Source organism: Hypomesus transpacificus, chromosome 6, assembly GCF_021917145.1.
Source record: "Hypomesus transpacificus isolate Combined female chromosome 6, fHypTra1, whole genome shotgun sequence".
In the NCBI taxonomy this organism is placed as follows: domain Eukaryota; kingdom Metazoa; phylum Chordata; class Actinopteri; order Osmeriformes; family Osmeridae; genus Hypomesus; species Hypomesus transpacificus.
In genome coordinates, this window is record NC_061065.1 from 5300136 (window position 1) to 5326421 (window position 26286).

Genomic DNA, 26286 nt, shown 5'->3' on the forward strand with positions numbered 1-26286 from the left:
AGGGTCTGGTTAGGACCAAGCTAGACGTGACCCCCCAAGGTACATTATGGCGACGCCCATGCATGCAGATACATTTTGATCTTCATTCATTTGCTGATTAATATATAATATAATATATAAAATATAAAGTCTATGTTTGCTCTCTGAGCTGAGCTGCCCTGTGGAGCGGAGCACTACGCAATGGAACTCAGAAACTTTGTTTATTTTAAGTCGCTACCATGAAAAGCGGTCTATGAGCGGGGGAAGATTTCCCCCACAATGTAACAAATACTTGTGGCCTGTTTGACCGGAGGGATGCCCATGTCAACGACAGAGTATGATAATCCCATTTACTCAAAGCAATAGTTATGCTTCAGCCAAACACCTAGTATTTGTGGAGGGAAATTAACAAATGCAAATGCGCTTTAACGGAAAGAGCTGGTGGCTCTCAAAAGAGCCTTTTGTTTTTGCATGTGTAACTGAGCAATGCAACTGCCACGTAGAAGTCGTATTCAAGAAATTACTTCTTCTTGGGTGTAGCCTTCTTGGCCTTGGCCGCCTTTGGCTTGGCTGCCTTGACTGTCTTCTTCGGGCTCTTCTTGGCTGCTACCTTCTTGGGCGTCACAGGCTTCTTGGCCTTTTTGGGGCTCTTGGTAGTCTTCTTTGCTGCCACGGGCTTCTTTACCTTCTTGGGAGACTTCTTGGCAGGTGCCGTTTTTTTCGCCACAGCCTTCTTGGGCTTCTTGGCCGCAGCGGGCTTCTTAGCGACAACCTTCTTGGGCTTCGGAGTGACGGCCTTCTTGACAGGCTTCTTTGCCTTGGTCTCGGCGGCCTTGTTGATCTTAAAAGACCCTGAGGCGCCGGTTCCCTTGGTCTGGACCAAGGTCCCCTTCGTAACCAGACTCCTGACGGCGATCTTGACGCGGGAGTTGTTCTTCTCTACATCGTAGCCCCCCGCTGAAAGAGCCTTCTTGAGCGCTGCCAGGGACACGCCGCTGCGTTCCTTGGAGGCGGACACAGCCGTAACAATCAGCTCACTGACGCTGGGTCCCGCTTTCTTGGGCTTAGCTGCTGCCTTCTTCTTGGGTGCCTTGGCCGGAGCGGGAGCTGCAGGGGCGACTTCTGCCATGTCTGTCGTTTGAACCGATTGCTCGAGTAAACTCCACTGATTTCTGTGCTCGGGAGTAGTGTTCGGCTCCGGGCTGGGGGCTGGCCTTAAAGGCGGTATGAGAACTGTGTAGACTCAATTAGTCAGCTCGACCGCAGTCTGCAATCGACAAGCTGTGCCTCTTGTGTTTTCTCCTCGTGTATAACGGTGTACAAATCGAAGCTGGAATAGACAAACTGTCCAAAAGCATCGGTGGCTAGAAAGTAAACTTCTTAATGCTCATAATAAACTTGTTCTAGTAGTGGAAGCCTCCTGTTTTTAGTTGCAACTGTCCCAACACGCCAGCGTTGAACTCCGAGAATGGGCTTTGCCCACGGGTTTACCGATGGCATTTTCCCTCTAAAGTGTTTAAAAGTGTATTCTATTCCGACCAGTACACGTTGCACAGTGGGCCAAGATGTCAGGCAATATACTTTGCAGTTTTGGGCTAGCCAATTCGGGTGCCAAAGGTTTTTAATGTGCGTCTTCTGAGTCGCGTAAAACACAGGTCTCTAGTCCCGAGCCATCGGTGGATTCTGTCTCCCTTCCCCAAATGATTTGACCTATATTTTCACTCTCCGAGAAAGGCTAAATCACCAAATACAGCCCTTTTACCCAATTAATTTCTTTGAAACCATTACTTATGGTGTGTACTCACAGCCACCAATAGCGACGCATGTAACGCAGGATATAATCCATAGCCTACAGCATTATGTTTATCAGTTGTGGTGTCATTCTCAAGGCAGGCGCCAACTGCAGCGACCTGGACCCGAGACACAAACATCGCCCTGTGGTCTTAGCATTTCACCTCATGAAATGGCAAGGAGTAGAGAGTGTGTAGAAATGTGAATACGTGATGTCAAGTTAAGACTATGGTTATCTGTCACGGACATAGCACGACACAGTGTCAAAAGACCATGCCTAATCTTTGAAGTTCACGATGACCGTTCAAACCAAAAACATTCTGAATGCAGAGACGAGTTTCAATACTTACTTTCTGAATGAAGAAAACACCATATTTCACTGCTTTTTAATAATTAGACGGAGAATTAAATACACGAATGTGCGTGACAATATGTGTGAAATGGAACCCTGAACAAATCAAGGTAGCCTACTCCTACTCGAAATATGTATGTGGAACGTAAGTTATTTTTTTAAGATCAAAATTCACATTTGGTCATTTGCAATTGAAACAAGAACATGGATCATGACGATTTGAGTATTTCAACGTGCAAAATTGTCTGTTTCAGTGCATAAATCAAAGACAAACTGAAATGTGTCTTTGTAATGTGTAACCCCAAGTGCCAGTTAAAAACGGGTAGGCCTAGTTCGTTACACTCACTCTCAAGTGTCTTAAAACGATATCCATACGCACCTTCAAAGCCCCCAAGAGCCTTTATGACTTTTAAAGAATACAAAGATCAGTTGTCTGCTGAAGCCGATGTAGGTTAAGCACTGCCTCGACATAAAAAAAGTGTGTATTTTGTAACGGGTTTATTATGCATATCTCTAGAAACTACATGTGTCCACATTATGTAAATCACTATGTAGATTAAATACATAATAATAATAACAACAACAAAAATAATAATACAAATAAAGGCTGCATTTTCCACCGTTTTTATTTACAACGTGGCAACCCCCCCCCCCCCCCCCACACACACACACACACACACATGGTGCAGATTCCCCGCAAGCCTCTGTCTCCAATATAGTTGATTATATGAATACCTATATATATATTATAGGCCTATAATATGTATTATTACATGTTTGTATTACTACAATTACTTTATAATATACGTTTTAAATATCACTCCCCACGTTTAAATGTGACAATAAACCTTTTTGGTAAATTCGCCCAAAGAGGGCAACATCTTTCCTTATCCTGTCTGTCTGTCTCTGTGTCTGTAACGTCTCAGCCTCCTGCATCATCTTCCAACATCTTCTTCTATCCCAGGCTCAAACTCATCCTCATCTCTCTCATCATCTAGTAGCAAGTAGGTTGTATTTATGACCAGGGTTAGGGTTATTTATGTTATATGTTTCTGTTATCTCTAAGATTTTAAGATTTCCACAGTGATGCCATGAATGCCATAAAAAATGTCTCAAGAATGCAACGTTTGTTTCCATGAGTATGGTCAACACTATAATTTTATAATAATGCACTACCACTACATTTAATCTAATTTGATTTGCGTGAGGTTTAATTATTGTTCTTGTTTATGAGTTTTCATAGGTGTTTTTTTCTTCATCCTATTAGATTCACACCTGTGCTACCTACACTTCCTGACTGTCAAGATGACCCTACAGCCCAAGTTGGACTACTGCAACTCGCTGCTCGCCGGTCTCCCATCATGCGCAACCCGCCCTCTTCAGAGAATTCAGAACGCAGCGGCCCGTCTGGTCTACAATCTACCCAGACGCTCCCAAGTTACCCCGCTCCTCATCTCCCTCCAATGGCTACCCATAACGGCCCGCATCAGATTCAAGACCCTGGTACTGACCTTCCGAGCAGTGAACGGGACTGCGCCCGACTACTTCAAGTCTCTCCTGCAGCCTTACACCCCCACCCGCCACCTACGGTCTTCTTCAGACAACCGCCTGGTGGTCCCACCTCTCAAGACCGCCCGGTCCCAGCACAAGCTCTTCTCCCGCCTGGCACCCCAGTGGTGGAATCAACTCCCCACCTCCATCAGAGACACGGACTGTCTCTCCACCTTCAAGAGAAGGCTCAAGACGCACTTGTTCCGGGAGTACAATGGTAGCCTACTTAGGAAGGGTTTGCTGAACCCAACACTAGTTTCCTCAAGGTTCACAATGACTCTTGCTTAGACTGTTGCTCTTGTTGGTTAGTGGTAGCTGATTTAAACTGTTGTATTCTTTTTTAGTTAATCCTATTTTTATTGCTTTCCTACAGGTACACCTGCACTTAGAGATTAATGTTGTGTAATTTTAACTTGTTTAACTACATGCTCTTGTGGTTTCTTCCCTTTAGCACTATTTTTTGGTTGTTCACAATATGTACTTGTTTTTGACTACCCGCAATGCTGTGGGGCTATCTTGTTGTTATTATCAGTGACCTATGCACTTTGTGAAGCTCTCTCTTGGAAGTCGCTTTGGATAAAAGCGTCTGCTAAATGAATACATGTAAATGTAAATGTATTGTCACTCTAGGGCGATGTTCAGTTGTTCTATCCTCCAAGTTTGGCTGTCTTTTCACGCAAAAATGATCCCGTGGTCCACTACAGTGGACATATACAAAATAAAAGAACATTTTCAAAAGTCTAAATTGTAAGATGTTTAAAGACTAAATAAACAGGAAATTACACCCCCCAAAAATAAATGTAAGGGAAAACCCCACTTTTACTGGGCTCCCAGGGGGTTATGACCGATCGCTGTATGACTATTGCGATCCCTTTCATTACCTTTGGAAAATGGCTTTGAGAATGTTGGCTACACAAATAGTGTCAGCATACAGAAGGCCATGTTGGGAGATAGTCCCTTTCATTGCAAATCCTCAGAGACTATAAAAATGGCGCTTGCAGTGTTCCTTCACGTCCGTACCGTCGAGAGATAAAGCCGGTGTGTCTGTGTTCAATTCATTACAACCACCAAACCACCGCATTTGACGTCATGTCAGGAAGAGGCAAAGGAGGTAAAGGACTCGGCAAGGGAGGCGCTAAGCGTCACCGTAAAGTGTTGAGAGATAACATCCAGGGCATAACCAAGCCCGCAATCCGTCGCCTTGCTCGTCGTGGCGGCGTGAAACGTATCTCAGGCTTGATCTACGAAGAGACTCGTGGTGTTTTGAAGGTATTCCTTGAGAACGTTATCCGTGATGCTGTTACGTACACCGAGCATGCTAAGAGAAAGACCGTGACTGCCATGGACGTCGTCTACGCTCTCAAGCGCCAGGGACGTACTCTGTATGGTTTCGGCGGTTAATCTACAATTTTGACCTGTTTCGACACTTGACCCAAAGGTTCTTTTAAGAGCCACCCACACCCTCTGTAAAGACTCTTCCATATTCAATTCAGGGTTGAATACGATACATTTTTTCCCTCGGTTTTAATCAATACATGTCGTCTGTGGTTAATGGTGGGTCAGGTTGAAATTACGTTATAAATCAGGAATGAGTTATCAAGATGTGAGCTAGTAGAGTTCCCGAGCACAATACATTGACTAGGCCACCGAGCACAGTGTGTACAGCGCTAGGATTGTGGTCGGACACGTTTAGTGAGGCTTGATTTCGTTTGTAAGGATGGCATTTGCGACATTGAGCAGCAGTTAAACGAGGCTCCTATTCCGAGTGAAGTGGCAAATGATAGTAATTGGAACAATGCAGTTTTTACAGTAGAATTTAGTGTAGCTAGTAAATGTGTATAATTTAACTACACGTTCGACATATAAATACCCTATCTGACCTTTGAAAGGAAACACACGTTGGTTGAAACGTGTGTTTCACGTTTGATCCGTACAAACGTGTTGATCCAACACGTTGGATCCGTAACAAAACATGAGACAGTGGCAAACTTTTGATGGTTAACAAAATGGATACTTTTGGATGGCAAGCGCATGTCGTCCGCAAGGATGCACGCATGCGCTGGAGGGATGCCAACAAAATCCACCGGGAAAAGAGAAGTAGAGGAGGCAAATAATCAGGCGCACGCGCGTTTCACTGCGTCAACGCCTCGTAGTACCGGGAGGTGTGCGTCAATTTTTGCATCCCACCCCCCATATATACGGGGAAGCGACAGCATTGCAACTCATTCGTTCCTGAACAGAAACGAGACGTCAACATGCCTGAGCCAGCGAAGTCAGCGCCCAAGAAGGGCTCCAAGAAAGCCGTCTCCAAGACTGCTGCGAAGGGAGGTAAGAAGCGCAGGAAGTCAAGGAAAGAGAGCTATGCCATCTACGTGTACAAAGTACTGAAACAGGTCCACCCCGATACCGGTATATCGTCCAAGGCCATGGGAATCATGAATTCCTTTGTTAACGACATTTTCGAGCGTATCGCCGGAGAGTCTTCCCGCTTGGCCCACTACAACAAGCGTTCAACTATCACCTCCAGGGAGATCCAGACCGCCGTCCGCCTGCTGCTTCCCGGTGAGCTGGCTAAGCACGCCGTGTCCGAAGGTACCAAGGCTGTGACGAAGTACACCAGCTCTAAGTAAACGGGTGCTATATGACACCACTGTACCCCAAAGGCTCTTTTAAGAGCCACCCACACAACTTTAAAATGCCAATTTCCATTTGCGCCTTTCAAGGGTATGACAGACCAGAAGCAACTTGCTATGGTATCTGCGAACAGATATTAGTTTCCTAGCTCTTGGTCAGTACAAATGCATTGCCAAATCTTTTCACCATTACATTTACATTTATTCATTTAGCAAATCAAATCAAATCAAATGTATTTGTATAGCCCTTTTTACACGCAAGCATGTCACAGAGGGCTTCACATGCGCCCATAGAACTGCCCCTCAACCAACCTAAACCCTCAAGGAAGACAAGGAAAAACTCCCACCGGGAGAAAAAATGGAAGAAACCTTGGGAGGAGCAATTCAGAGAGGGATCCCCTCCTCCAGAGACGGTTGGTAAGAGAGAGGAGCAGAACACAAGCTAACTCCACTCCAAGGCTCTGGCAGAGATCCATTTTAAAGGTTACCAGGCAGTGGTCTGATAATATAGGATTGTGGGTATGAACAATGACATCACTAATCTTGATTCCCCGCGTGAGAACTAAATCCAATGTATGCGAGTGAAGATGGGTAGGTTTAGAAACCACCTGAGTGAGACCCGTGGAATCCATAAGAGCAGTAAAGGCCTTACTTAGAGGATCTTTTGGGTCATCGACATGAATGTTAAAATCACCCATAATTAAGATATTGTCAGTGTATGTCACAAGATCAGCACTAAAATCAGCAAATTCCTCAAGGAAGAGGGAGTATGGGCCAGGGGGCCGGTATAGAGTAACTATACAAAATGAAGGAGGGGGGGCAACAGTAGTAGAATTAGTCCTTTTTAAAGTAGTTGGTGGTTTCATACAAATTATCTCAAATGATTTAAAGGTATTGACAGATTTTAGGCTGAGGTTGAAGCTAGCTTTATATAACATAGCAACACCACCACCTTTCTTTGAAACACGAGGGATGTGTGAATACGCAAAATCAGGAGGCGAAGCTTCATTCAGGGGGAAATATTCATCAGGTTTTAGCCAGGTTTCGGTGAGACCAATCAGGTCCAGGCTGCAGTCAGACATCAGATCATTAATCAAAACGGCCTTTGTGGATAGAGATCTGATGTTTAGGAGCCCAACATTCCAGTATGGCAGTATTTAGCAGACGCTTTTGTCCAAAGCGACTTCCAAGAGAGAGCTTCACAAAGTGCATAGGTCACTGATAATAACAACAAGATAGCCCCACAGCATTGCGGGTAGTCAAAAACAAGAAGTACATATTGTGAACAACCAAAAAATAGTGCTAAAGGGAAGAAACCATAAGAGCATGTAGTTAAACAAGTTAAAATTACACAACATTAATCTCTAAGTGCAGGTGTACCTGTAGGAAAGCAATACAAATAGGATCAACTAAAAAAGAAGAATACAACAGTTTAAATCAGCTACCACTAACCAACAAGAGCAACAGTCTAAGCAAGAGTCATTGTGAACCTTGAGGAAACTAGCGTTGGATTCAGCAAACCATTCCTAAGTACCATTGTACTCCCGGAACAAGTGCGTCTTGAGCCTTCTCTTGAAGGTGGAGAGACAGTCCGTGTCTCTGATGGAGGTGGGGAGTTGATTCCACCACTGGGGTGCCAGGCAGGAGAAGAGCTTGTGCTGGGACCGGGCGGTCTTGAGAGGTGGGACCACCAGGCGGTTGTCTGAAGAAGACCGTAGGTGGCGGGTGGGGGTGTAAGGCTGCAGGAGAGACTTGATGTAGTCGGGCGCAGTTCCGTTCACTGCTCGGAAGGTCAGTACCAGGGTCTTGAATCTGATGCAGGCCGTTATGGGTAGCCAGTGGAGGGAGATGAGGAGCGGGGTAACGTGGGAGCGTCTGGGTAGATTGTAGACCAGACGGGCCGCTGCGTTCTGAATCCTCTGAAGAGGGCGGGTTGCGCATGATGGGAGACCGGCGAGCAGCGAGTTGCAGTAGTCCAACTTGGAGAGGACAAGTGCTTGGACAAGCAGCTGGGTGGAGTGCTCAGACAGGTATCTCCTGATCTTCCGGATGTTGTAGAGGGTGAATCTACACGACCGGGAGACCGCAGCAATGTGGGCCGTGAGGGAGAGCTCGTCGTCCATGGTCACCCCAAGGTTCCTGGCAGAGGATGAGGGGGTCACCGTCGCAGATCCCAGGGTGATTGAGAAGTCATGGGAGATGGAGGGTTTGGCCGGGATGATGAGAAGTTCTGTTTTGGCAAGGTTCAGCTGGAGATTGTGCTCAGTCATCCAGGCGGAGATGTCTGCGAGGCAGGCCTCAATCCTGGCTGAGATCCCCGGATCGGTCGGAGGGAATTACATTGTGGTCTGTTCTGTGGTCCATTACATTATTTCTGATTTGGAATCTAAATCCCACTTATGGAAGCAGCCCATCAGCACTGCAGGAGCATCCCGTTGAAAACAACGACAGTTAATGGAGGTAACTCCAATTCTGAGTGGAGCGGAGCCCCATAAGAGAGCTTCGCTCCTTATGGTTTACCCGCTGCCTAGTGCATCTAATGAGTGAAGATCAAAATGAATACACACCTGTCCCTCACACAGGTGCCCTATATGAGGTGGGTGGGGGGACAGCCGTCACTCATCTTCCCAAAAGTATTAAATACAGCCGGGTTGAATAAGTCGAGCTGGGCCTGCAGCCCTATGGGGCTCCGCTCCACTCATAGAACTGGAGTTACCTCCATTAACTATCGTTCTATTTCGTGGTGCACCACGAGCGAGGCCAGATATACCCCCAGTGAGACTAGATCTAAAAGACACAATCTCACATGGCACCGAGGACAGACCTGCTGATGTAAATAATACATAGGGTCTGTCCTCCCGGTCAGGCCGCTACTGTGACACAGAGAGCTGTCCAGGGTGAAAACAGGAGAGTTCACTTAAAACTCATGTTGTTCCTCTCGCCTGCACAACAGCTAAGCTGAAGGGGCAACAGAACACATACGGTATAAACATCTCAACTGAGCATATCTGACTGTCCCACACTTGGCGATATAATCAACAAACAACTCGCATTTAGGGCCCACAAGAAGCCGGTGAGTTTTCATCTCGCTACACCTGATCCACCAGCCATGCTGAGGACAGAATGCGCAAAAGATGAGGAGGAAACGTCCAACAGATAATATTGCACAAAAGGTGAAGGCGACGACCAAGACGCTGCTTCACAAATCTCCTCCACTCCTACACCCCTGAGGATGGCGGCTGAGGCGGCTATAACTTTCTTAAATTAAAGGAAGACAACACCGAAGTCCTACTATGTGGCCCCAAATCCAAAAGAGAGATGCTTACTAAGAACCTAGGAGGTTTAACCCCCTGGCTTAAACCAGAGGTGACAAGTCTCGGTGTAGGCTAATCCTGGACTCAGATTTGAAGTTCAACTCTCACATTAATAAAGTGACCAAGACTGCTTTCTTTCACCTGAGGAATATAGCAAAGGTATGACCATTCATAAACCAAAATGATGCAGAGAAGTTATTTCATGCTTTTATATCCAGCCGGCTGGACTACTGTAACGCACTTTTCGCTGGTCTTCCCAAGAAAACCACTAAAAGACTACAGCTCATTAAAAATTCTGCAGCTAGATTATTAACCAAAACTAAAAGGAGAGAACACATACACATACACTGGCTGACATACACTGGCTCCCTGTTACCTTCAGAATTGACTTTAAGGTCCTATTCCTCACATACACAGCTCTTCACGGACAAGGACCTAGCTACATTGCTAACTCTCTGATAAACTACACTCCAGCTAGAACACTGCAATCATCAAATGCAGGCCTATTAGAGGTCACCGGAAGCAGTCATAAGAAGATTGGTGACGCCCCAAAACTATGGAACAAATTAGGGAGGCAAATACGCTAGACATTTTTAAAAGACAGCTTAAAACCTACCTTTTTACCAGAGCATTTAACATTTTTTTTTCATCTCAGAAGGGTTTTACAACTTTTAGTAGTTATATTATTATTTTTATAGATTTGCTTTGTATTCCCGCAAAGATTGTGTTCGACTTGCACTATTGCTTATATGTTACATTTGATCTATTTTGTTGAGTCATTGTATTTTGTTATTTTGTAGTTTTTATCATTGTTATTATAATTTTACTTATTTATTTTTTAAATTGGGATACCACAAAGACTGTGCGAGAGTGCATGTTTTTTGTTATGTTTCACTTGTATTATTGTTTTTGTTGATTTTATGTTAAGCACCTTAAGCTGCAATTCCTGTATGAAATGTGCTATATAAATATATAAAAAAGTCTTACTTACTTACTCCTCGGGTGGAATGAGCCCGAATACCAGGTGGCACGGGGCATCTTATAGACTTGTACGTGAGCCCAATAGCCTCGCAGAGCCAGTGAGAAAGTCTCTGTTTTGTGAGTGGTAAGACAGCCCTGGATCCGCCGTAGTAGATCAGTGACTGGGGAGAAGATCTGATGTTTGCTTTGCACTCCAGATTGCGCGAGAGAGAGCGCACCGGGCACAGCCTGTGTAAGCATCTCAAAAAGCTCTCAGTTCGCAGCTCTCTGCCTTGAACGCTCGGCTATTCACCTTGGGGATAAAAGCCGGATTAGGGCGCAACACTGCTCTTGTTTGATCACCTGAGATGATCAAAAAAGCGCACAAGTCACTCGCTTAGCCGTAGTCAAAGACTCGTTTTGAGAGAAAGCAGACGTAATGACACATTGTCTATGGGCTCGAAAGGTGGCCAACACAGAGCGTCTAACACCAGAGATACATCCCATGTAGGTGCTGACGCTCTCGGAGGTGGCCTGAGCCTACACACCGCAGCCAGAAAACGCTTGACCAGCAGGTGGCTGAACAGTGTCGTTTTGGCGAACCCCTTGTGACACGCCGAAATGGCAGCTGCGTAAACACGCACAGTGCTCGCGGCTAAGCCCTCGTCAAACAAAAATTGTAAGAAACACAAGAACATTTCGACCGGACATGATACCGGGTCAAGGTTATGTTTTCCACACCATTGTGCAAAGGCTCGCTAGCGCAACGCGTACCCTCAAGCAGTAGATTGTGTGCGCGCACTCTGAGTGGTCTGAATGACAGCATCAGACAAATATCTGCGCTCTAAGAGCTCCCTCTCCGTAGCCAAGCCATAAGTGGGGCTCCGATCACTGGAGGGCTCTTCACCAGGCCTCCGGCCTGAGAGAGCGCATCCATCTGGTGAGGTATGGGCCAAGGCCCGCCCACCAGCATCCCCATCATCTCCGGGAACCACGGGGCTCCGGGGCAATGGGGGGCTATCAGAATAGCCGACAGCCCCTCCGACATCACCCGAGCCAGCAAGGGGTGGATGGAGGTCAGAGGTGGAAATGCGTACAGTAGACCTCTTGGCCAAAAACGGTGCGCAAACACATCGACTCCAAGCGGAGGTCTGTCCTGTGCGCGCAGCGAGAACCATAGATGACACTGTGTGTTTGCTCCTGACGCAAACAGATCCACCTGTGCTCGGCCAAAGCGCGCCCAGATCAGAGACACGATGGACGGATTCAGCCTCCACTCAACCTCTCTCGGGCCGCCCTTTGACATCAGGTCCGCTCCCTCGTTGAGCAGACCTGGAATGTGCTGACCTCTCCGGGAGCGTAAGTGCGTGAAAGCCCAGGTCCACACTTCCTCTGCTAAGTGATGAAGTGGTGGAGAGCGCACCCCTCCCTCTCTGTTGATGCAAGCCACCGTTGCTCTGTTGTCGGATCTTACAAGAACGTCCTGATTCTTCAACACAGGCGTGAAATGGCACAGAGTCAGTCGAACTGCCTCGAGCTCCAGGAGGTTGATGTGACGCGACTCTGACGGTTCCCATCTTCCCCCTATCGGGCCCGCCTGACATACTCCCCCCCACCCGGTCAAGGACGTGTCCGTAAAGACCGGGTAGAGAGATGTCACTCTGCCCATGTTGACTCCGCGCGTCATGACATGCGGGTCTCTCCAATGGTTCGGAACGGCTTTGACTGATCTCGGTATTACTAGCAGTCTGCAGCGGTGTCGCACCGGATCCAACCGCAGCTGAGCGAACCATCCCTGCTGCTTGCGCATGTATAACAGGACTAATGGCATTACTACATGCGCCGCCGCCATCAACCCCAATAGGGACATCACCGAGAGCGCGGTGACTGTGCGTCAGACCCGAAACGCAAGGAGAGCTATTGAAATAGCCTCTCTCCGTGGTGCCGACAGTCTGACTCATCCCAAACAGTGTCCAAATGGATACCTAGGTAGGTAAACTGTTGAGCCGGCCATGGAGCGCTCTTCTCCCAGTTGACAGCGAACCCCAACTGGCTGAGCTGAGTCAGCAGTGAGGTCGCGTCCTGGATAGCTCTGTCCGGAGACTGAGCTAGAACTAGCAGGTTCAGGCAGGAGAAATGTACTTGATACATTATTCACACGGTACAACACCTCATTGTAACATTTGATTTGGCATTTTGGTTCTGCTTGCATCGGCTCCCTGCCGCATCCAACGGAGACACCGTCTCGACCTCCGAGCAGAGAGCAGCGACGCATTCCCCCTACAACAGGAAACACAGAACCTAGGGTGGAGGCCGGGGAGGCGGAGGCAGCAGATTAACAGGAAGCAACCTGTGTCGCACTACAAAGCAGAGTGCAGCGATATCCCGATTAAATAGCCCGCCCTGCTAAGAGGGTGTGCCCCTACTGCGTGATGATGCGCTGCCAGTGACGCGCTGCTAATGAGGCGCGATGTCTCGCGTCCCCCTGGATGAACCACCTCCGTTTGTTTGTCGAGGTACAATAGAATCCGTATTGGGCGTGTATTCGTACTTCATCCCATCGAAGGCAAAACGCTGAAATATCCTGTGCTTCAGTTTGATAGGCACATGGAAATACGCGTCCATCAGATCTATGCTGATCCCAAAGTCGTTCCGCTGTACACAAGTCAGCAAACGCTTTAATGTCAGCATGCGAAAGGGCCGTCTGGCCACACTCTCGTTGAGCACCCGCCAACGGACGGCAAGCTTGTTTCCTCCTGCTTTGCGAGGCACCTGCGGGAACAGAGAAGGGAGCAGCGTTAGCCTTCTTCTGCAGGGGCGTATGCCCTAGCAGGTGCTTCCTCTCGTCCCTTCCAGAAGGTTGCGCCTCATTTGCCGCCTCAAGGTGGTCCTCAAACTCCAAACTCTCCTCGTCGGAGAGCAGGGCCGAGACCACGTCTTCAAGGGGCTCCTCCACCTGGAAGAAATCAAACCGCAGCCGAGGCAGGTGCATGATTCACAGCCAGGGGAGTCCACCAACCCGTCCCTGGCATGCTGGGGTCCCGAGCACACAAAACAAAATTTGTGGCAGTCCCCCTCAGCTTCCAGGTAACGACACCTGCACTTGGCTCTTTAAAGGGCCTTGCGCAGGAGTGGCGAAATGGAAAAGCTTATAGTTCTTTTCTTCTAGATATTCTTCAATCTTCAAGCCACTGAATTCAAGCAACCCGTGCTGATTTTTTGGGGAAGATGAGGGACGGCTGTCACCCCTTTATATAGGGCACCTGTGTGAGGTACAGGTGTGTATACATTTTGATCTTCAGTCATTGGCTGCACTAGGCAGCGGGTAAACCATTAGGAGCAGAGCTCCCCTATGGGGCAGAGCTCCACGAAATAGAACCACTGTGCTCTCTGTCTCCAGTCGTCTATGTAGGTTTCTTCTACGGCCACAAGGAGGCAGCATTTGCTAACTACCGACTGGGAAGCAGTCGGGTACGTGATGGCCTTCTCGTACAGCCGCTTCCTGTGTGTGGACGTGAAGCTGTACATCCTGCTGTCAGTCCTGCTGCTGTCTGTGAGCCTGTGTTTCACTGTGGAGTATGGGGAGTACAGGAGCCCCACGCCCAGTAGAGAGGACACTACACACACTACACACACTACACACACTACACACAGCACACACACTGCATTCACACTTACACACACTACACACACTACACCCAGCACACACACTACACACAGCACACACACTGCACACACACTGCACCCAGCACACACACTGCACACAGCACACACACTGCACACACACTGCACCCAGCACACACACTGCACCCAGCACACACACTACACACAGCACACACCCAGCACACACACTGCACCCAGTCCATAGGCAGAGAGGACTGGGACCCTCAATGACCAGCGGAATGTCGATGGAGTTTTGACATTTTCTGATTTTGGTACTATTGACAACTGAGTGACGTTGTGTTGTTTATGTATGTGCATGTGTTTTGTCTGACTTCAAACAGGTAGTAAAAAATAATAATAAAAAGATACAATCCTGTTGGTAACTATAATTCATTTGGCTTCATGGTCTCCATTGAGAAACAATGACATATTTGCTACTATATTACTGTAATAATATTACAGTATTAGCGTATTATTACTGTAAAATCACTTACATTCTACTGCTCAGTAATGAGTATTGCACAATGCGTTTGCAGATAATTCTTCATAACTCTGTCAGCTCAGCCATGCCAGTTTTTTAACCGACTCAAGCTAGCCGCTACGTGAGCTAAAGGTGGACCGTGGTGGCCTCCAAACACCAAATAAAAAAGGAATGATATAAAGTAACCCCTCAAGTATTGAATCTCCAAACATACTCCTGCATGCTTATTGCAAATAATGTCACAAAATGGCCAACATTTTAATCTTCTTGTTGACACCTAACATTAGGTTGTGATCAATGTGAACTTCACTGTTAATCTGAAAACACTCAGCAGAACTACTAAAAGCAGGCAGGCAACTAAAAGATAAACGCAGTGGCAAAGCAGGGGTACAACCAAGGCCCGCTACGGGCTGGCGAACGCTGCCTCTTTCTGGTCATCATGAAGAAACGCAGGGAGCGCTGGCGGGGGACGCATATACACATATGCCTCAGACAAATTGATCATTGTTTTCTAATGTGCAGTTCTGAACAGAGAACTGCACATGAGATGAAATTACATTGTTGTTATGTTACAATGACAATTGTATGACAATCTGTTTTCTACGATGCAAACAAGCTAGTGTTACATTTGTCTGGGTTTGCCGGTCTGTCAGGCCCAGTTAGATGGAAGGACGGACGGAGAAGGAGATGGACAAGTCTTACCAAAATAGTGGTGCTCTCTGTGTGAAACTGTGCTGCTCTGACAGTGAAAGTTGAACGGTTCCCAAACACCATATTAAATCTACTGACATTAAAACAGAATTTGATTTGTCTCTGGAGGAGGGGATCTCACTGAATGCTCCTCCCAAGGTTTTCCTTGTCTTCCTTGAGGTTTAGGTTGTTATAGGTGCTGATATGTGGGTATATGTGAAGCTCTCTGTGACAACACTTGTAAAAAGGACTATACCAATTCAATTTGATTTGATGACTTGATTAAATCTCTAAAAGTCTTTCTCCATGTTCCATAGCATATCCCTCATGCTAATTATTTCACAAAATGGCCAAAACATGTACGTGGGTCTGCAGTTTATTAAATGAAGCAGACTTTATAGATGTGAATAAATGTCAAGTGGGGAGGTCTGGCTGTGAAAGTCAGCAGCCATCTAGATCTCCCAGCAGCTCCTGGATGATTCCCTCCAGCCGGCTGAAGAGCACAGCTGATAGGACGTCAGCTTGGCTGAAGGTGGACTCGTCCAGATCCAGGATGCTGTCTAGCAACTTCATTAGCTGGACCTGAGATCAGTGAGACACAACACAACGTTATTCCACACATAGATCCAGAACATAAAAGTAAGCAAAACCAGCTTGACCATGAAACAGGAAATACATTTGTGTACCTGAAGGACTTCCTGGAACATTTTGGCACATGGCTGCCATCCAGTTGGAGGGGTTACAATTGGCTCCAGCACCTGGAAAAGGTGATCAAGGAATCCCTGTTCCTGCTTCTTGGGGTCAGAAGTTTGTCATTAACAAAGTTACAATGAATTATTCGATATCTTAAAACTCTAAAGTCTTCAAAGCTTTTCTCTTTTCTCAGTACAACTTACGTTTTGTGGAGGCAAGGCAGCATTGTTTTTTATCACTCCCAGAATGATGAAATCATACACAATATCCAGGAAGTTGGTGTGATGGATCTGCAGAAACCAAACACAGGCAAAACTGACATGGGCTGCTCAAAGCAATGCCCAACAATATCTGAGCAGAATGTACCTTGACATTTACTTGAACATGATAAATCAATATGTAAAATGCACAATTATTTCAATTTGTTATCATTACTCACGTTGACAGAGGCCAGCTCCCTCTCTATCCCAGCCCTGTGGGCGGGATCTTCAATGTAGCTCACCAGGCGGTTGAACGATGTGCAGAGGGAACTAATATCCTATATCAGAGAGAAGAATATAATCATTACGTTCATCAATGGACCATCAAAGTCTCTGTTGTTCTAAGATGCCTGGTCCTTACCGCCTGGTTGAGCTGGACCAGCCCTGAAAGAATCATCTTTCCTGCAACTAGCAGGAAGTTTTTTGTGCTGTCCTGGGTCAGGAGTGACTGTAACACAAGGTCATCTCAAGTTGAAAATCTAGATTTCTGGATATTGACATGTTCCTGCATTCTGATATACTTGAGATCGATAAACTCACATGAAATGCCTCACGAAGGGCCACAATTTTATTGCTCAAGTCTTGGACCTGTTTCTCCTGAAGATAGGTCCTGTAACCACCACAACAAACATCTCAGTTCATGTTGTGCTTTCAAAATGGCTTGAATCTATTATGAACATATTGTGCAATAAAGTGTGAATGTATTTGGACTAACATGAGGCGGGAAACTTCTCTGTTCCCAGGGGGCGGAGCCTGATGTGACTCCTCCCCCTCAGCGTGTTCATATCCAGAGTCTTCCTTCGGAACCCTCTCCTCCTCCTCAGGCTCCTGCTGCACAATCGTGGACAAGATAAATACTCCTCTCCCATCTTCAAACTTCCAGAAGGTCAAATCCCCTCAACCATATCAACATACAGTAGGATGTCTCAAAACGTTATCAAGATAAAGGACTTAGGATTCTACAGTCAGATGGGGAAGAAGCTGATTGTACCTGGGGCTGGAAGGAATGCTCTGGGGGGGAAGGAGGGCCGTGGGTGTGGCTGTTGGCACGCCCAGCATGACTGTGGCTGTGGTGATGTTTGGGGGCTGGGGGCATGGCCTGGTCTGGAGGTGTTCCTGGGGCCACTGTTGGCTCCCTGGGGGTACTGGTGGCCGTGGGCATGGTTGTGTCTGTGTCCAGAGCCGCTGGCATGGCCTGGTCCAGAGGCATGCTGGGAGTCGTGGCTGTTACCAGGGCCGTGGGTGTGTCCGGGAAGATGGGAGTAGAAGCTCTGAGTGTTGGTCCGGCTGATAGGAAACACTTGGCCCCAGGGATCCACATAAACCCCTGAATGTTCCCATGTCACTCTCTGCTCCTGTTTTGAATACAAGAACACTCATTTAAAAACACACTTGCTCAGCGATCTAACAGAAAGTGTTGTTAAAGTTTAACAGCAACTCACCAGAAAGCCATCAAACTGGGTGAAGTGGGTGTTCTGCTTGCTGCTGGAAGACATGTATTTCTCTACAGCAGCTCCCACCAGCTAGAGTCAAGAAGAAAATAACACTTTAATAATGATTATGTTGTCATAATTATACAATACAATTTATTTATAGTATTCGTACATGAAAAAAATATAATAAATGAAGGAATAACTTACCTTAACTCCTGTGATGTACTTGGTGACAGATTTGTAAACTGGAGCACCCTTCACCAGTGAAAAAGTTGAACATGAAGTTGTACTTTCTTGAAAATAAATGTTCTATGGTTTGCTATGACAGAGTATAACGTTAATAGCAAGCAAACACATTACCTGGTGATCCACTCTGGTCCTCTCAACCAGATCACTCCACCACAGTTGAGTGGTTGGGCCTCGGGTCATCCATATATGATGAGTCTTCACCAAGAATTGCTACACAGTCCAAACACAGCTGAGTCAGGTCACATGTCTGCATGCATTTACTTTAAGGATGTTCTTTAATGAGTCTATCAACCTCTCCTTCTTAATAAACTGTTGACAACATTCATCCCTATTATACTGTCATTTTAGTAGCCATAGTGATGAGATCCCATTCACACTGACCTCAAAGTGGGTCCTGAAAGAGAACTGAAATGTAAACTGGTTACAGTCGTCTCCCAGCACCAGTGGACCAGACTCTGGAAGGCCCTGCAGACATTGATCACTCAAGTTAACAAGTCACTCTTTTATAATCATTATCAGACATGATTTAGCTGAAAAGGCTATGATCAGATGAGTGTAGTCTCAAAATCTACTTTCTGTACTCTATTCTCCATCAGACAGCTTTTGAGTGGTTGTATTGAGATATAGAAAAGATAATAGTGACCTGGAACAGGACCACAGGCCCACAGTACAAGGGGCTCCATGGCAACAGCCGCTGCTCATCCTCACTGGCTTCCTGGATACACAAAAAGATCAGGGATTGGGAGGAAATGGATACATCATTCAGAAAAGCCACTTGCTGAGAGTTAAAAGTGCAATCCTCTGCTTCTGTAAATGTGTTAATTGTATTGAAACATGCATAAAGTTGCTTACGGAGAACAGAACCACTGGTCCACAGTATAAAGGACTGTATCTCCATGGAAGCAGCTGTCCGCTTGTCTCACTGACCCCCTATATTAGTAAACAAAAAGGAAATGGATACAACATTTCATTCAGAAAAGGCCAAATGCTGCGAGTTCGATCCTTGATTTCTATAAATGTGTTAATTGAACTGAAACATATAAATAGTGTTGCTTACAGAGAACAGAACCACTGGTCCACAGTGTAAAGGACTGTATCTCCATGGGAGCAGCTGTCCGCTTGTCTCACTGACCCTCTATAACACAGAAAACACAGATTATGTTCAAGTCAAGCCTTCAGAGAAAAATCTTCATCTATTATCAGATGATTTGATGAAGGGACTGGATTCTCACCCTGTAGATGGTGACAGGGCCACAGTACAGTGGGCTGTACATAAAAAGCATGAGTTTGCCATTCTCCTCGTTAATAGCCTGCCAGGACACATAGAACATGGAAAGTTATGATCTGCCATTCAAGTTTCTAAATTAATTTTTCAAAGTAGGGAATTGTATGAAAGCAAAAATGTCACGTTACTTGAGGGGTTTCAGCTGTTGAGACGTCCTGATAATCAGAAGTAATGGGAAGTTCATCTTGAGGGGAATTAAAGAACAAACACAGTGTTAGTAATGAAGTAAACCAATATATAGGCTCAAAGTCATAGTTGAATTGTAGTTTTAATTGAGACTATATAAACATCTTGGAAAGTCACTTGAACACTTTAGGTGTACAATTGACACAGACATATACTGTCTAATAACCTATACCTTCAAGAAAATAAATACGTTCCTGTTGTGGATTTGTTAGGGTTATAAATTGAATGTTTCCCAAGTCACATGAGCTGTATTTCATTAGTTTACTAGAATAAAAAACTATTTTTTAACACATTTATGTTCATACCTTCCTCAGGTGTGGGTCTGCAGTACCACTGATAGATATAAACAGCCCCAACTGCTGTTAAGGCCACTCCGGCACTCCACACTAAAGGATGTATACGGTTGCACCCAAACTTGGGTAGCATCTTGCTGAGAATCATTTTCAAGTCCTGATCAATTCACCGTCTCCAAAAACATGTTCATCAAGTGTTCAAACGCATCTGACTGATTAGTAACTTGTATGTGTCTTGTGTCAGAATTCCATTCCAGTCCATTCCGATTTCTATGGTTACGCTTATGACATCATAGTGGGCCTAGTAGATCAAAGCAACTCTGGTGTGGGTTAATATTACTAAGATGCAGTCTATCCATACTAGTCCCCCCTTTCACGGAGATTGTCCATGTTGTTGTTTAGACCCACCGTTATGAAACACAGATGCCCTGGAACACATACAACCAGGGTAGACTGGGAGCAGCACAGTCAGTCTCAGTACAGTACAGCCTGAACAAGGTGGCGTGTGGTTGTACGCTACTGCGGATGTTGTAGGAACCTGGTTTCCTACAACTTTGGTTTACAGTTATGGTAGATACCTCAACATGGTATACAGGGTACCAGGGTACAATCACTGCCAGATAAGCTCTACATTCCTAGACCTTATAAAATATATGATGTATGATTATATGGCCTCTTATAAAACTGCAACCAAATCAAGAATAGGGATGATTAAATGTGATTTGGCTACATAAACTGAGAATTGTCCTCCACTGGTTGTCAATTGTGTCCGCACCAAGTAGAACAATAGTTATGTTTTGACTGCTAGTTGCTTTTTGAATCATACCTGATTTGCTATCTTTGGTTACCAACAGCTTTACCTGTCTAGGTATGGTCACTTGTGAAACTTTGAGCCAGTTCATATGTAACGGGTGTGAACCTGTGAAACTCACTCCTCAGGTATGTAATGGGCTACCCGTGTCAAAGAATAGCTAGCTTTTCTTTGGCGTAGCTGGTAGTGGTCGCGCTTGGCAAGTCAGAGGTCGTGCGTTCGAGCCCAGCGAGTGGCGAACGACGCCTTGGAGTGACGGAGCGTGGCCACGTCCGTTACATACCGTCACACATACAATATGCAAAATATGTAAAACTCGTGTTTAATTAAGAGACATTATTTATTCAACCATAAAAAATGAGCTGCAGTCCAGGACTATCTAGTTCCAGGACTATGTGGCCTGTGCCTTGGGTTGAAGTTTGCTGGTTAAGTTGAGTTTTTTTGTTTTTACAAGCAATGCCAAGGATATGAAATCAAATGTACTTGTATAGCTTCTTCTTTTTTTTTACAAGCACAGAGGGCTTAACATATGCCCATAGAACTGCACTTCAACACCATCATCCCCGCCCTGCTTCAGGACAAGCTCTCCCAGCTGAACGTGTCTGATTCCACCTGCAGGTGGATCACAGACTTCCTGAAGCAATGCGTTAAGCTGGGAACACAAGTCTCTGACTCCCGGTCCATCAACACCGGATTTCTTCAGGGCTGCTTCCTTTCTCGTCTGCTGTTCTCCCTGTACACCAACAGCTGCACCTCCAGTCATCCGTCCGTCAAACTCTTGAAGTTTGCGGACGGCACCACCCTCATTGGGCTCATCTCTGGTAGAAACGAGTCTGATTATGGGTGGGAAGCGGACAACCTGGTGACCCGGTGCAGCCAGAACAACCTAGAGCTCAATGCTCTCAAGACAGTAGAGATGGTTTTGGACTTCAGGAAGAATACAGCCCCACTGACCCCCATCAACCTGTGTGACTCCCCAGTCAACATTGTGGAGTCCTTCTGCTCCTTGGGCACTATCCTCTCCCAGGACCTCAAGTGGGAACTGAACATCAGGTCCCTCACCAAGAAAGCACGACAGAGCATGTACTTCCTACGGCAGCTGAATAGATTCAACCTGCCAAAGACAATGATGGTGCACTTCTACACAGCCATCATTGAGTCCATACTCACCTCCTCCATCACCATATGGTACGCTGCTGCCACTGCCAAGGACAAGAGCAGGTTGCAGCGTATCATCCGCACTGCTGAGATGGTGATTGGCTGCAATTTGCCTACCCTCGAGGACCTGCACACCTCGAGGACCCTGAGGCGAGCGAGGAAGATTGTGGTCGACTCCTCCCACCCTGGACACTGGCTGTTTTTGTCACTCCCCTCCAGCAGAAGGCTGCGGTCCATCAGGAGCAAAACCACACACCTCAAAAACAGTTTCTTTCCTTCCGCTGTTGGCTTCTTCAACAAGCCCAAGGGTTCACCCTGACTTTAATGGGTTTAATGACTTCATGTGTTAAAACACATTGCATTTTGCACTGCATTACAAAATTGTATCCTATATGTTTGTATTTTTTGTTATGTTTGTATTTTTTGTATTTGTATATTGTAAATTCCGCAACTTATATTTTATTTTTTATGTATGTTTTATTTTAATTCTAATTCCACTTAGTATTGCTAGTTTGTGTACCCTTAGTATAGTTAGACCACATATTTAAATGTAAGATTCCTAAATGTTTAATGTATGCACCTTTCTGCCAAAGCAAATTCCTTGTCTGTGCAAACTTTCATGGCGAATAAATCCCATTCTGATTCTGATTCTGATTCTGATCAAACCAATCTAACCCTCAAGGAAAAAAACCCCCAGAAAAAATAAAAGAAACCTTTGGAGCAGTAGTTCAGTGAGGTCTGCGGTTACTCATATGCCGTACGTCTAACAGCGACCCTTAACCCTCAAGATGAATACAATTAAAACTTGTATAAAAATATACAAAATTGTCTAAAAACTACCTTCATGCCTCAGAGAACACTTTTCTGGTACCCTGTGTTAAGTACGGCTGCGCATGTGTCATCAACTGATTGACAATATGTGGATGTGTTTGTTAGGGAAACATTTCACACAAGATTAGCATTGCCCACCTGCCACCTACTGTGAGGAGTTCAAATCTTCTCTCCGACAGACACCGGAATCTTTCCCGTTCTCTGCGTAGCTATGGAGACCCACTGCGCACCACTGATAATTCAGAGATCTACTACGTGCGAAACTATACTTTGATGGAATATTGATGCGTCGTTTGTGCAATTTTGTATCATCGAAGTAAGTTCAGCTTTTGTTATATTACACTTGGTCTTGTAAATATTGTACCGCTATTATATTAATATCTAGGCAACATATTGCTGGTGTTTGGACAAAATATTGTGCTGTACAAACCATACCACAGGTCGCAGGCTTTAAAAAAATGTTATGTCGGCCTATCCCAACCATTTTGGATGATCTTTTTACAACTCAACATTTTAATCTTCTTGTTGACACCTAACATTAGGTTGTGATCAATGTGAACTTCACTGTTAATCTGAAAACACTCAGCAGAACTACTAAAAGCAGGCAGGCAACTAAAAGATAAACGCAGCAGGGGTACAACCAAGGCCCGCTACGGGCTGGCGAACGCTGAGTCTTTCTGGTCATCATGAAGAAACGCAGGGAGCGCTGGCGGGGGACGCATATACACATATGCCTCAGACAAATTGATCATTGTTTTCTAATGTGCAGTTCTGAACAGAGATGAAATTACATTGTTGTTATGTTACAATGACAATTGTATGACAATCTGTTTTCTACGATGCAAACAAGCTAGTGTTACATTTGTCTGGGTTTGCCGGTCTGTCAGGCCCAGTTAGATGGAAGGACGGACGGAGAAGGAGATGGACAAGTCTTACCAAAATAGTGGTGCTCTCTGTGTGAAACTGTGCTGCTCTGACAGTGAAAGTTGAACGGTTCCCAAACACCATATTAAATCTACTGACATTAAAACAGAATTTGATTTGTCTCTGGAGGAGGGGATCTCACTGAATGCTCCTCCCAAGGTTTTCCTTGTCTTCCTTGAGGTTTAGGTTGTTATAGGTGCTGATATGTGGGTATATGTGAAGCTCTCTGTGACAACACTTGTAAAAAGGACTATACCAATTCAATTTGATTTGATGACTTGATTAAATCTCTAAAAATCTTTCTCCATGTTCCATAGCATATCCCTCATGCTAATTATTTCACAAAATGGCCAAAACATGTACGTGGGTCTGCAGTTTATTAAATGAAGCAGACTTTATAGATGTGAATAAATGTCAAGTGGGGAGGTCTGGCTGTGAAAGTCAGCAGCCATCTAGATCTCCCAGCAGCTCCTGGATGATTCCCTCCAGCCGGCTGAAGAGCACAGCTGATAGGACGTCAGCTTGGCTGAAGGTGGACTCGTCCAGATCCAGGATGCTGTCTAGCAACTTCATTAGCTGGACCTGAGATCAGTGAGACACAACACAACGTTATTCCACACATAGATCCAGAACATAAAAGTAAGCAAAACCAGCTTGACCATGAAACAGGAAATACATTTGTGTACCTGAAGGACTTCCTGGAACATTTTGGCACATGGCTGCCATCCAGTTGGAGGGGTTACAATTGGCTCCAGCACCTGGAAAAGGTGATCAAGGAATTTCCTCAAGGAAGGTGATCAAGGAAGTTCCTGCTTCTTGGGGTCAGAAGTTTGTCATTAACAAAGTTACAATGAATTATTCGATATCTTAAAACTCCAAAGTCTTCAAAGCTTTTCTCTTTTCTCAGTACAACTTACGTTTTGTGGAGGCAAGGCAGCATTGTTTTTTATCACTTCCAGAATGATGAAATCATACACAATATCCAGGAAGTTGGTGTGATGGATCTGCAGAAACCAAACACAGGCAAAACTGACATGGGCTGCTCAAAGCAATGCCCAACAATATCTGAGCAGAATGTACCTTGACATTTACTTGAACATGATAAATCAATATGTAAAATGCACAATTATTTCAATTTGTTATCATTACTCACGTTGACAGAGGCCAGCTCCCTCTCTATCCCAGCCCTGTGGGCGGGATCTTCAATGTAGCTCACCAGGCGGTTGAACGATGTGCAGAGGGAACTAATATCCTAGATCAGAGAGAAGAATATAATCATTACGTTCATCAATGGACCATCAAAGTCTCTGTTGTTCTAAGATGCCTGGTCCTTACCGCCTGGTTGAGCTGGACCAGCCCTGAAAGAATCATCTTTCCTGCAACTAGCAGGAAGTTTTTTGTGCTGTCCTGGGTCAGGAGTGACTGTAACACAAGGTCATCTCAAGTTGAAAATCTAGATTTCTGGATATTGACATGTTCCTGCATTCTGATATACTTGAGATCGATAAACTCACATGAAATGCCTCACGAAGGGCCACAATTTTATTGCTCAAGTCTTGGACCTGTTTCTCCTGAAGATAGGTCCTGTAACCACCACAACAAACATCTCAGTTCATGTTGTGCTTTCAAAATGGCTTGAATCTGTTATGAACATATTGTGCAATAAAGTGTGAGTGTATTTGGACTAACATGAGGCGGGAAACTTCTCTGTTCCCAGGGGGCGGAGCCTGATGTGACTCCTCCCCCTCAGCGTGTTCATATCCAGAGTCTTCCTTCGGAACCCTCTCCTCCTCCTCAGGCTCCTGCTGCACAATCGTGGACAAGATAAATACTCCTCTCCCATCTTCAAACTTCCAGAAGGTCAAATCCCCTCAACCATATCAACATACAGTAGGATGTCTCAAAACGTTATCAAGATAAAGGACTTAGGATTCTACAGTCAGATGGGGAAGAAGCTTATTGTACCTGGGGCTGGAAGGAATGCTCTGGGGGGGAAGGAGGGCCGTGGGTGTGGCTGTTGGCACGCCCAGCATGACTGTGGCTGTGGTGATGTTTGGGGCCGGGGGCATGGCCTGGTCTGGAGGTGTTCCTGGGGCCACTGTTGGCTCCCTGGGGGTACTGGTGGCCGTGGGCATGGTTGTGTCTGTGTCCAGAGCCGCTGGCATGGCCTGGTCCAGAGGCATGCTGGGAGTCGTGGCTGTTACCAGGGCCGTGGGTGTGTCCGGGAAGATGGGAGTAGAAGCTCTGAGTGTTGGTCCGGCTGATAGGAAACACTTGGCCCCAGGGATCCACATAAACCCCTGAATGTTCCCATGTCACTCTCTGCTCCTGTTTTGAATACAAGAACACTCATTTAAAAACACACTTGCTCAGCGATCTAACAGAAAGTGTTGTTAAAGTTTAACAGCAACTCACCAGAAAGCCATCAAACTGGGTGAAGTGGGTGTTCTGCTTGCTGCTGGAAGACATGTATTTCTCTACAGCAGCTCCCACCAGCTAGAGTCAAGAAGAAAATAACACTTTAATAATGATTATGTTGTCATAATTATACAATACAATTTATTTATAGTATTCGTACATGAAAAAAATATAATAAATGAAGGAATAACTTACCTTAACTCCTGTGATGTACTTGGTGACAGATTTGTAAACTGGAGCACCCTTCACCAGTGAAAAAGTTGAACATGAAGTTGTACTTTCTTGAAAATAAATGTTCTATGGTTTGCTATGACAGAGTATAACGTTAATA

The 26286-nt window shown here is 45.6% G+C and overlaps 5 protein-coding genes across 5 annotated transcripts; 2 read left to right on the forward strand and 3 right to left on the reverse strand.

The window, feature by feature from the left end:
* Positions 1-392: 392 nt before the first annotated feature.
* On the reverse strand, positions 393-1159 carry LOC124468614 (histone H1-like). The gene has a single exon (XM_047021448.1). It carries the CDS (start codon positions 1106-1108, stop codon positions 500-502), a length of 609 nt encoding a protein of 202 aa, XP_046877404.1. The 5' UTR covers positions 1109-1159; the 3' UTR covers positions 393-499.
* A 3063-nt stretch (positions 1160-4222) lies between these two features.
* On the forward strand, positions 4223-5561 carry LOC124468624 (histone H4). The gene has a single exon (XM_047021459.1). The coding sequence runs from the start codon at positions 4763-4765 to the stop codon at positions 5072-5074; it is 312 nt and encodes a 103-aa protein (XP_046877415.1). The 5' UTR covers positions 4223-4762; the 3' UTR covers positions 5075-5561.
* A 174-nt stretch (positions 5562-5735) lies between these two features.
* On the forward strand, positions 5736-6486 carry LOC124468621 (histone H2B). Its single transcript, XM_047021456.1, has one exon. The coding sequence runs from the start codon at positions 5929-5931 to the stop codon at positions 6301-6303; it is 375 nt and encodes a 124-aa protein (XP_046877412.1). The 5' UTR covers positions 5736-5928; the 3' UTR covers positions 6304-6486.
* Positions 6487-15855: 9369 nt separating this feature from the next.
* LOC124469025 (mitoguardin 1-like) lies at positions 15856-17577 on the reverse strand. The gene is made up of 8 exons (XM_047022108.1): positions 17359-17577; positions 17083-17198; positions 16908-16977; positions 16729-16815; positions 16547-16645; positions 16311-16397; positions 16101-16208; positions 15856-15996 (listed from the first exon to the last, which is right to left on the reverse strand). The coding sequence occupies exons 1-8, from the start codon at positions 17575-17577 to the stop codon at positions 15856-15858; spliced, it is 927 nt and encodes a 308-aa protein (XP_046878064.1).
* Positions 17578-24334: 6757 nt separating this feature from the next.
* On the reverse strand, positions 24335-25628 carry LOC124469026 (mitoguardin 1-like). The gene is made up of 7 exons (XM_047022109.1): positions 25503-25628; positions 25227-25342; positions 25052-25121; positions 24873-24959; positions 24691-24789; positions 24455-24541; positions 24335-24352 (listed from the first exon to the last, which is right to left on the reverse strand). Coding segments are annotated over exons 2-7 (363 nt in total). The 5' UTR covers positions 25229-25342; positions 25503-25628.
* Between the last annotated feature and the right edge of the window lie 658 nt (positions 25629-26286).

Excerpts from the sequence above, each read along its gene's own strand:
- LOC124468614 (XM_047021448.1), bottom strand. The coding sequence starts at position 1,108 with ATGGCAGAAGTCGCCCCTGCAGCTCCCGCTCCGGCCAAGGCACCCAAG.
- LOC124468624 (XM_047021459.1), top strand. The coding sequence starts at position 4,763 with ATGTCAGGAAGAGGCAAAGGAGGTAAAGGACTCGGCAAGGGAGGCGCT.
- LOC124468621 (XM_047021456.1), top strand. The coding sequence starts at position 5,929 with ATGCCTGAGCCAGCGAAGTCAGCGCCCAAGAAGGGCTCCAAGAAAGCC.
- LOC124469025 (XM_047022108.1), bottom strand. The coding sequence starts at position 17,577 with ATGCCTCTGGACCAGGCCATGCCAGCGGCTCTGGACACAGACACAACC. Across the intron at positions 16,646-16,728 it reads TGGTCCAGCTCAACCAGGCG|GATATTAGTTCCCTCTGCAC; the intron begins GTAAGGACCAGG and ends TCTCTGATATAG. Across the intron at positions 16,209-16,310 it reads CTGCCTTGCCTCCACAAAAC|AAGCAGGAACAGGGATTCCT; the intron begins GTAAGTTGTACT and ends TCTGACCCCAAG.
- LOC124469026 (XM_047022109.1), bottom strand. Across the intron at positions 24,960-25,051 it reads CCCTTCGTGAGGCATTTCAT|TCACTCCTGACCCAGGACAG; the intron begins GTGAGTTTATCG and ends CTTGTGTTACAG. Across the intron at positions 24,542-24,690 it reads GGGAGCTGGCCTCTGTCAAC|ATCCATCACACCAACTTCCT; the intron begins GTGAGTAATGAT and ends TGGTTTCTGCAG.